The 12,024-nt window shown below is 30.1% G+C and overlaps 1 protein-coding gene across 1 annotated transcript in view; it reads left to right on the top strand.

Moving 5' to 3' along the window:
* The window catches only part of LOC140436797 (proton-coupled amino acid transporter-like protein pathetic), a 100,655-nt gene that overhangs the window by 33,498 nt on the left and 55,133 nt on the right, over positions 1-12,024 (top strand). The window contains exon 2 of the mRNA XM_072525889.1: positions 7,069-7,135. Coding sequence (XP_072381990.1) covers positions 7,077-7,135 — 59 coding nt within the window. The 5' untranslated portion in view covers positions 7,069-7,076. The remainder of the gene's footprint in view (positions 1-7,068; positions 7,136-12,024) is intronic.

Here is a 12,024-nt window from a genome sequence, read left to right as displayed (position 1 = left end):
CAATGCCTAGGACTGACCGACTTTAAGGCATCAAATGGTTGGTTAGAAATATTTCGAATATATAAATATAAATATAAATATATATATATATATATATATATATATATATATTTATATATATATATATATATATATATATATATATAAATATATATATATAAATATATATATATATATATATATATATATATATATATATATATATATATATATATCCAATAGGTGAATTGCAGAGGTTTGATCGGTCAATTATTGGGAAATGAAAAACGTTTCTATTTTTTTTTATTTTTTTTTTTGTGTATTAAAGTATCCTTAGTTCTAAAACAATTTGTAGGTTTTTATGATGTTATGAAAACTCTACGATAACTTAACATTAAAACTTAACAAACTAAACGAGAAAAAAAAAACAGAAAACACAAGAAAAACAATATCAGAGCACTATTGTTCATTTATTAAATTTTTGATGATTTTTTTAAATTGACCGATGGATTCTTTGGGATGTTTTGTTAAAGCTCTTTCAAGGGTCAAACCACACTAGTGGTAAAAAGAATTTAGAGTCAAGAATATCTGATGCAATAGCTCGTATCTGTTAGGGCACATTGGAGTTTGGAGTTATATAATCTTCTCTTCATGTGTGTAATGTATAAGCTTTGGGCTAATTGTTTTACGATTTTTTTCCGAGGGATATAATTTAAATGTCTATAATACTGTGATGAGTATTAGCGCGAATGGCACCTTTAAACCAGGCAGAACTGTCATAATATTCTCTTTGAGAGCTTTAGTTCTTTTTGGAGGAATTTTCGACCATTTTGTTTTGTTTTTTTCATATAAGTAATTTGTTTGCTTCATCTGATGGATCACAGTCGATATGACTGACCGAATCATAATCACTTAAAATTTCATGGTCGCTATCGCTTTGATCGGTGTTATCGGTCATTTGGATGATATTGGCTTCTGCTTCTATCTCCTCAGCCCCCACTTAAACATTTGTTGAAGACCACGCTGACGTTGACGCAACATATTCCGGATCGTCAACCCAAAAATCCTCACTTTGAAATGAGGCATCAATATCTTCGACCGTACGACGACGAACAAAATAAGAGGTTTATTTCGAACAATTTTAAACTGAAATGAAGAAAATACATATTATATTACTTAAAAAACGACAAAAAACAATTTCAAATAAAATAAATTAGGATAGACTAAATTAAACTGATATAAAATAATATTTACGTAAAATACAATAATTATGTAAAAATTACGTAATTCCTATAAGTGGCTCTAATACACCCAGCGACGTCTATAAAACTCGCTAGTTCCAAATAAAATTTATGCACTGTTCACTATCGTATTTCAGACTAAATAAGCTGAAAATAGCCGGAGTCCCAGCCAAAAATTACTTAAGTTGGGGAGAGTGCGTGGTTGTCGAGAGCTCTCTGGGTCTGGCAGTCCCAGAATTACACTTCTTTTGTATTTTTTTTATTATCCCTGTCCATATATTTAGCTCAATTTACCCTTATAACTTAAAATACATTATAATCAAACCTATATTTAAAATTGTTTAATTTTTTATGCAAATACCCCGTAACAAGTTCCACCACTGATGTCTTTTATACATTAGCTGTATTTTGGCATGAAAGAATTCGGTAATTGTTGGCAGTTCTTCAGCATCGTCACAAGTGCAATTCATCCAGCCCAGACAAGGTCATAAAATACATTCACTAACCTGTCGGACCAGGCTAAAACATTTGAATATATTTATTTACAGTTGTTGTTATTTAAAAACAAAAACAAATTAACGGTTACAATAAGATAAAAAATTTAAGCTAGCAATAATAATGGAAATATTAGAGGAATACAAAAAACAAGTAGAACAAAAATCAGAAAAGATTAAAATCATGAATTTGAAACTATAAAATATAAAGATTTAAGCAAAGTCTAGTTCTTTTATAGGCGATAATTTGAAGATTGCGCTCATTATTCCACATTCTAATCACAAACGGACTACAACAAAATAATAACAGTTCAGTACACCCTAGGCTAACTTGGTATAAGTAATACTCATCAGTAGAGAGGCAAATACGCAAAAGAAGTGAAAATATGAGCATAAATATGCACTAATTCACCCAAAAATATGCATTTCTTTTAGAAAATATGCATTTTTTTAGTAAATATGCATATTGCCAATGGAAACATATATTTAATAATCGTATATCAATTAATGTTTATTTTATTAATTACAAAATTTTGTCATTTTAATGTACTAATTAATTATAATGAAGTAGTAAAAAAGTAAAATACTATTCCTTAGAATTATGGAAACTATAAATGACCAGATATTTTTCAAAATTTTTCAATAAAAGCTTATGGCTTTTATCTGTGTACAAATATGTATTTGTAAATTGAGAAACTTCTTCAACATCAACGGATGTAATAGAAGCATATTTTAAATTCACAAAAATATTTGGTTCTAAATATATTTCTTCGTAAAATTATCAACACGAACGTCAGCTACCTCAGTAAGTTTCTGAAAACCATTGTTTTTTGAATTATTATTTAAAATTTTTGAAATATATTTTTTCCAGTGTCACCTTTAACATTTCGACAAGCTGATCTAATTTCTTTTATTAAGGCTATGTTTTCTACCAAGGACAACTTGGATGATTCTAATTGAGTAATAGTTTTTCGAAGCAAACTAAAATTTGATTTAATGAATTACAGTTGCTGCTAAAGAACATTGTTTTTAAAAATTTGCTTAGCATCTAGCAGATATTGAGGAGTTTCATCCGTTAAAGCGTCAATTTTATTATATTTTTTAAATCTACGAAACAGTCTGAATAGAAAAACGCGGATTCTAACCATGTTCCACATCGTGTTAGAACGGGTTCTGGTGGAAGTGGAATATTTAGAAGCATTTATTTATAAATTTGAATTCTTCTAGGAGATTTGAGGAATAACTTTTCTATGCTTGATATCAGGGAGTTTACAAAAGAAACCATTTTTTTTAATTTCTTCCACAACTCTGTTCATTCCACATGCTAAACAAGTAACGTGTATTTAGTTGGTATAAAATATTTTTAAATTTTATCCTGCGTTGACCATGTATGGTGCAGCATCGGATAAGAAAAGCAATAATTTGTGGCTAGGAACAGCTTCAGGAAGAAAAAAAATTGATATTTCTTCTTGTTCAAAACGTGATACGTGGTATTGGTATTATATTAAAATTTAATTATATTATTCCCGTTTTATTAACGTTAATTTATGCAATCATTAAAATATTGTAAATAGAATATCAAATATAGAAAAGTATTGAATATTTAATACTTACAATTTTGCCAGAAACTGAACAATAAATTTTGTCCATATCCATAGATAGTTCTTTATAAGGTATAATTTAAGTAGCGAAGCTAGTTATTTTCAGCATTTTAAAATCAAAATAGTTAACAAATTATATAGCAATTTCGACTGACGATGCTAAGTGCTCAATTTCACTTTTGAGAAAAAAATTATTTGCAAAAGGACAATTATATTCATACCCCACGCAATCAATGTTTGAAACACACTTTTATTATGGGATTATAATCGGTTTCCTGCTACAACACTCCCAAGATTATTAGGTAGTATCTATAGGTATAGTTTGTTTCACGAAAAATGGTTGAGTGCTTAATGGTTACCTGAGTTGATCCTATTGTGTATACAAGAGTCTCTCAATAAACTACCGAAGTACACAGGGTCGCACTTCAGAAAGTTTGTTATTTAATATATTTCATTGGTAGCTGTGTAATACACGATTATAAAAATTTATTAAATTATTTCATTATATTATTTCAGTATTTTCAGGTTGTTCAAGTGAATATACTTGATAATTGAACAATTTTTAACATGAAGAAAGTAGTTTTTTTGTTCTACGTGAATAATTGTAGTATATGTATCTAAATTAGATCTAGCTCAGCCCATCTAGCTTAGATGGGCTGGACATGTGTCAAGAGCAAATGAAAATTACCCATCCACACGAACTCTATTATCGGTCCCAGTGGGAAATAGGAGTAGAGGCAGACCACGACTGAGATGGAGGAACGGTGTGGACGAGGACGCAAGGAAAATCGGCGCGGCAAATTGGCAACGGTTGGCGATGAACAGAAACGACTGGCGAAATAGACTGGGGAAGGTCAAGGCTCAACTAGAGCTGTAGCACCACTGATGATGATGATGTATCTAAATTCAGAAAGGTTCTTTCCTTCACACTTTTTACAGGCTTAGGACTGTCAGCAAAAAACTGGCGTGTTTAAAAGTTTTTGCTCTTCCTAATCGGATATCGTTAAAAATTTACAGTAATAATAGTTCTATTTACAGTATATACATACAAATGAATACATAATATACAAAAAATAGATGAATTAAAAAAAATATATAGAAAAATATATACAAGTTAATATTTACAAAAAAAAATACCCAAAATAACCAAAATATATTTATGAATTCCTAAATACCTAATTCTGTTTCGCTGTCGCTATCCTCTTCAAGATTAATAACAATTGGTTTAATTATGTGATTCAAAGTAACATGTGAATTGTCTACGTTCATTACATGGCTGAATTTTTCCAACTTTCTGGGGAGACATCATCAACACATTTCCTTATTAATTCGACTACACTACCACTTAAAGTCGGAGAAACATTTTGTGGCCTAACATTTGACGTTAGTTGGTGCCACATATGCTCTATGGGATTAAATAAACAATAGTATGGCGGAAGCCGTAACACTGTATGTCCCATGTCCTTGGCCAATGCGTCACAAACATATACTTTTTTAATAGAAAATAATTTTAACACTTCTAACAGTTCATTTTTCAAATAACTTTCTTCAAAATATATATATCGTTTTCTAACAGGTAGTTTTGAATTTCAATTTTCGTGTTATTTGAACTTGGAGACTTATGTAATTGACGACTGTGGTAACTTGCATTGTCCATTACTATCACACTATTTTGAGGATGGTTAGGTATAAGACAATTCTTAAACCATTGCTCAAAAAGCTCTGCCGTTGTATCCTCATGGTAGTCCACGCAGGAGTCTTTAATGTTCTTTGCAGAAAGCCATAAGGCATTTGGGACATAACCATTTTCTGATCATGCATGTTAAATTGTTATTGTTTTCCTTTTGTTTGATGGAGCTTTTGTTTGACACCTGTTGGAAGAATCGAACCATCCTTTGGATAGTATTTCATGAGTGTCAAACCATGTCTCGTCCAGATAAATTATTGGTCGATCTTCTGACGATACCTTCTTATGGAAGTTATATATTCAGTATGCCACTTTTGTAAACGATGGTACTTCATAAGCACTTGCCTTTTGTCAATTGTACGATATCTGAAGCCCATTTTAGACAAAATCCTCCAAAGACTAATGCGGCTATAGTTTATTTGTGTATCATCATTAGTAAGCCGTTGTTTTTAAAGCATCTAATATAGGTATCCGTTGCTCTTCGTACATTGTGTAAATTTTTCGTCTTATTAAGGTCTTATCACTTTCGTCAATACATTTGGTAGAACCGGCATCCTTACGTTTCCTTCTTGACTTAATGGAATTTGATGTAATTCTTTTCACTGTGGTTAGAGGTATTTCCGTTAAATCAGATATTTCACTGGCAGCAGTATTAACAGTAAGTCCTCTTGTAAGTAAAGAACTATATATTGTTTTTACGATTTCTCTAGCGTCAGCAGATAAATGCTTTTTCTTTGCTGGAACACTGGAAGAAGCACCATCAATGTTTTTCCACGGACGCCACATAATGCTGTTTTATAGGTATAAATAGGTATAACACTGGTAACACTTGTAACACTTTTAACTAAATGAAACAAAATGTATATTTAAAAGTTTCTCATCGGTTTTATATACTTTTAAAAATTATACAGAATAGAAAGAACCTGCATAATTATTGCAGGAAATACTTAACGATCAACAATTTATTGTGGTCATTAAAAGATCAACCATTGATAATATTTACATTTTAACAGTGAGTTAAATACTTTAAATACAAACTTTATGAAATAATATGTATTCTAATCGTTTTTATAATTTTATACGATTTTTTAATCGTTTTTATATTACCAGGAATTTATTATACAAACAAGATAACGACACTCCACAGTAGCTTCAATTTTACCTGAATACTTACCTGCTCAACTAATGTTGACTAAGCTGGGGTACTTGCGGTCGGGTTTTATTGCAATCATTAAGCACTTAACCATTTTTCGTGAAATAAACTATACTATCGGTAATATTGAAGACTGAAATATTAAAAAAACAACATTAGAATTTCCAGTTACTTAGTCATACCACTATCTACGGTTAAATGAATATTATTTAAAATCCGTAATTCGAAATAAACTGACGTTTATGCATGTTGATCCATTTTTTTTATAAATATGCAAAATCTAGATTTTGCATAAATTATGCAAAATATGCCATATATGCATTTTGTATATTTGATTAAGTGTACTCATCTCATATAGATTTTAGGGTGGCTTTTTCGAATTCTATAAAGCAAATAATTAAAAAAAAATGTGGTTATATGCATTGAGGCGTAATTAAACAAGATCTTTGTACTTCATTTTATTTATATTTCGAATTAAGTAAAATTAGTAAGGATCCTATGTCCTAATCGTAGGATAGCGATACAAGACGAAGAAGTCCTAATGTGTAACATCTTGGTTAAACGTATTTAAGTTTGACTCTGTATATATTACACAATTAACGACAAAGTATAAACATCAACCTTTTTCCAAATTTCCCTCCCTTTTCGTTTTGTCTTTTAGTATATATTTTGACATTTTGACTCGATTATTTTAGTGTTAGCTTAATTTTTTCCTTTGTTTTTGTAATCAACTATAGTATGTTTTTTGTGAAATCAATATCTACCTTCAACGGAGTGGCCTTTAGTTATGTGTATTATGTCAAAAGTTGGATTAATATGTTATGATGATGTTTAAAAATATTACCTTTTTAACGCAACATTAATATAAATTAAAATAAAAGATTTTTTGTTAACAATTGTTTTTTTTTTCTAGACCTCAAGATGGAGAAGGGGAAGGATAATTTTCCTTCAACATTTACTGTGGCTACGTTTAGTTCTACGTAAGTATTGTTATTATAAATAAAAAATGTAAATATTATTTATTCTCAAATAACAGTTTGAAGATTTATTTTATATTCAATGTCTTCAATATCTCTTCATAGTCGGGACCTATACAAAAATAGCTTTTTAAGTTGATTGAAGTCAATCGAAACCAATATTTTTGTAGAAATGTTGTTCCTAGCCGTAATATGACTTTGATACAAGTACAAAAGTGGAAAATTCGGGAAAAAAATCCAGAACCAAAAATCGACATTATAAATTGTTTAACCTAATTGGAATACAAATATGAACTAGAGTCTTGAGATGATACGTATTTGCTGCCTTTTTATATGGAGTTGAAGCCTGAATAATTAAACGTAGAAAACGGAATTATTAAGGAAAATAAACAAAGAAAAAAATACTGGACACTATGAAGGAAAGAAAAATGAGCTACTTTGGTTACAAACTAAGAAATGAAAATGTGAGTTGATACGATTGGTTATACAAGAAAACGTAAAAGGAAAAAAGAGGATCGGTGATACAACGCACTTCCTGGTTAAAAAATTTAAAACAGTGAAGTGGAAAAACAACAGTAAAACTCTTCAGCATTACTGCAGACAGAGTAAAATAGTATGATGATCGTCAATGTCCTTAAAGGAGGAGGTAGGTATACGAAGAAGAAGAAAATTGTTTAACCCACTATCATGAATTATCCACTTTTCCCATAAGTGACTTCTTAAACCTTATTTTTGGGTATATCACGAATGTGATTATGTAAATATATTTCAAAGATAAAGAGATAGGTAAGTCGGTAGGTAGGAAACATACCAGAATACAGTACCGCATTACACTACATGATTGAGGTCACAGGACAACCAATCAATACAAACAAGGAATAGACCAAAAAAAAATATCCTTATAAAAAATAGCCGCACTCCAGGACCGGAAGGAATAGCCACAGAAGTACTAAAAATTGTACTGACAAATTAGCAAAAATAATAACAATATTATTTAACAGATATTTAAATGAAGAACCGGTACCACAGACATGGAAAGAAGGATAGATAACATATATACATAAGAACTGTAGTAAACAAGAGCCAAATAACTATAGAGGTAATACCCTAACTAGCACACTAAGTCGACTGTATGGAATAATATTAAAAGACCTCATATTTGAAGAGTACGCTCCATACCAATCTGATGAACAAAGTGGCTTTAGACCAGGTAGATCCACAATAGACATTTCTGTATAACCCAAGTAATAGAAAAAAAGGCTATCAAGAGCCCAAGGGTTGCATTTACTTATGGTAGATCTAACAAAGTTATATGACACGGTACCCATTAATAAAATATAGGAAGTAATAGAAAAGATCAGCATAAATGTATCTATCATACAGGCGCTGAAAGAACTAAATAGAAACTAGACATACAAAATTAAAATTAGAGATAGAATAACAGGAGGTTTCCTTGTCACTAAAGGACTACGACAAGGATGCTCTGTATCACTATAACAGCTAGGTAGTACGACACGGGCACGTAAGACGAATGGAGGAAAGAATAATCCTCAAAAAAGTGTTAGAATGGACCCAGATGGATAAAGGACATATTATATATATACAGTAGGCTCCCTCTATAACGAGAACTGAAATGACAGACTAATTACCTCGTTATAAGCCGATCTCGTTATATCAGACAATCATAATACTGTGCATCCATATGAATCTGTAGTTTTCTAAACCATTAACTTCCTATAGTGAAGCCATTCGGAGCAATATAAGATGTTAATAAATATTGTTTGAATGGCGTTTTTGAAAAAAAGTTATTTACTTTTTTGTTTAAAATAAAAAGCTGTACTTATATTTTTTTCCAACTACATAATGTATAAATCGTATTTTCAAGGATAACATAAACTATTGCTTCTGCAATTTTAAGAACTCTGTTATTTTTAACTGCTTTAAATGGCCCAGTATCATTCTATCATATATTTTCTAAAGATGTGAAACAGTTGTATTTATTCATTGTAAAGAAGTTTATTGCGGGCTGCAGTTAAGTTTATTGAGGGGCTGTTTGAAAAGGTATTTATTTATAGCCACGACCGGACTAAAAACGTAAAAAACACGTTTTTGGATCTTATTTTCTCTCGTTATAACCAAATTTGTTTCGCTATAGACGGTTATAGTTCAATAGAAATTTCACGGGACATCTAATGTATCTCGTTATAAGCGAAACCTCGTAATAACCGTGTTCGTTATAGAGGGAGTATACTATATATATATATATATATATATATATATATATATATATATATATATATATATATATATATATATATATATATATATAAGTTAAGTGGATTAAATACCAAATAAAAGTTACAATCACTAAATATATTTATTGATTAAGTATAATTTAAGTATAAGTCGAGAAAAATATTATATACAACTAGCTAAATTGGTAGTCCAAAAACAATGAAAATTTTGTTGCAAGCTTCACTGTCTCTTCAACAATTAATTTTTTTTATAACGTTATTGCTTTTAAATTGTTCGTTAATAATATTTAAAAGGTGCCAATGCAACTAGTCTAGAACAAATTCAAACGGGAATTTTTTTTAATTAAAGTCGAGACATGTGCCGAGAAATTAGTGTAACAACCATTTAATAGATATATAAAAACGACAACTAATTTCTGATATGAACTGCGTACTAGACTACTAACATTGATGAAACCAGTCTGCGAACTTTTCCATCTTTGGTTTACAATTTTCTTTTAGAAAAACATCCGGTAAAAAATCATAGAAATAACTCAAATAATTGAGATGCAAAAGTATTCACTTGAAGAGTAGGTTAATAAACGGATTTTAAACTATTTAGGTGCAGTGTTACATTATGTTTTGTTTTATACGATATCGTTTGATTTGTATTTCTAAGTTGCTCTGAGCAAAGATATGTTATTAAAATTCGGATTTCAGATCGTAATTTCCTCTTAATATTATATAAAATTCAAACGTCAAATACATATTTTCTATTAGGAAATAGGACATTCCCGATAAGTAGAAACCGGAATATATGCAACAGAAAACAGAGCAAATATGCGCAAAAATTTTAAAGAATATTCGTATTAAATACAAATATGCAGAATTATCGTCTTGTTCATAACTTTTTATTTAAAAACCAATTTATATGATAATAATAATAACCCAAAATACATTTCTGCTAGTATTTAAATTTTTTTATATATGTAGATTAAAACTACAATAATATTGCAATACAAACTTGACATTAATTAATTTTAATATATGCAAAATAACAATATTTTAAGAAATACAGCAACCATACATATTTATAGTAGATGGCAATTTCACAAACTAGTGTTATGGTTATTTAAACAATTAACAAAATTTGCAATTAAAATATTATGGTGTCTATCTGTGTATAAATGTTTATAAATCGAAAAACTTATTTTAACATCAACAGAAGTCATTGGTGCATTTTTATACTTGTTTATGTTGGAAGGCAGTAGTTCAAGATCTAGTACAGGATCACATTGGTGAATCATTGTCAATTGCCTATTGAATCGGGCTCTTTAAGTTGTTTTACACTTTTTAAGGTGAAAAGGTGTCTTTGCATGCTGATCAATTAAAAATTTTTATCAGAAGAAATTTGAAACAAAAAGCCAAAGCTGATTCACATGTTTTTTTTACCGAAACATGCGTTGACAATACCTTGCACTTGTCTTAAAATGAAAATAGTTTACTTACAATTTTAGAGCAAGCTGGACAAAACACTTTTTTTATCCATCTTTAATTCAGGATATGGCTGAATCCAAGGACTTAGTTGGGGCATTGCGAAATAAACAAATTAATGAAATCACGGGTTACGTAATAAAATTACACTATAAATGCAGTTTTAAAACGCGTTTCAATACACATGTTTACATTGTTTGACCAAAAATCAATAATGAAACTAATTTAAATTTTGGAGATTCATACAGATACTTATTCCTAAAAGCTTCACCCACCCTTCCGCCCCTACTCCCAAAATGATTCAAGGAAACAGGTTTTATTACTCTGGGAATTTGCATGAAAAATTTCGACAAAAGGTAGACACATTCAGAAAATATAGTAATTATACATTTTTTTTAAAAATATGCAGATATATGCAACTTCTTGTAAAAATATTAAATTTATGCAAAATATGCTAGATATGTAACAAATGCTTTTTGCGTATTTTCCACTCTCTACTTATAAGACTGGTAAGGGCTAAAATGCGTAAAGTTGTTTGCAAAGTAGAAATAAGGGTTAAATAATTACAAGCATTTGAAATGCATGTCGAACTGGGCAGAAAGATGCGCTGGCGTGCCTTCTTTAGAACATAGTCCTAGAAAAGACGCTTAGAGGTGCCGGCATAGGCAACAGAGGAAATGTTAAAGTTAAAGTTAATAAATTCTTCCAAATTATAGCCTATGCAGATGATCTAGACCTAATTGCTCGTACAACAGGCAGAATAAAAGAAATATACATCGCTTTCTTAAATACCTTAAAAAATATGGGCCTACAAACAAATAAAAAAAAATGATGACTCATTACGCAACAACAGAGCTATAAACATCGGTTTCTTAATTTACTGTTAAAAAGTTATAGCTTTGAAGTGGTGGAAAAATTCCCGTACTTAGACTCCCTTATTACCGATAAAGACTCCATAATGTAAGAAATCAAGCAGAGAATAACTGTGGCAAACAAGTGTCATTTGGGGCTGCGTAAACACATGAAAAGTAGAAACTTATGCCAGAAAACAAAAATGTCAATATACAAATCTCTTATCCTGCCAGTTCTTATGTCCACTAACATCGTCTTCAATAGCCAGGCCATGTATTTAGGATTGAAGAAAACAGGCTTCCAAAAAACTGT

Source organism: Diabrotica undecimpunctata, chromosome 3 (assembly GCF_040954645.1).
Source record: "Diabrotica undecimpunctata isolate CICGRU chromosome 3, icDiaUnde3, whole genome shotgun sequence".
NCBI classification, from domain to species: Eukaryota; Metazoa; Arthropoda; class Insecta; order Coleoptera; family Chrysomelidae; genus Diabrotica; species Diabrotica undecimpunctata.
This window is presented reverse-complemented; position numbering and strand designations above follow the sequence as displayed.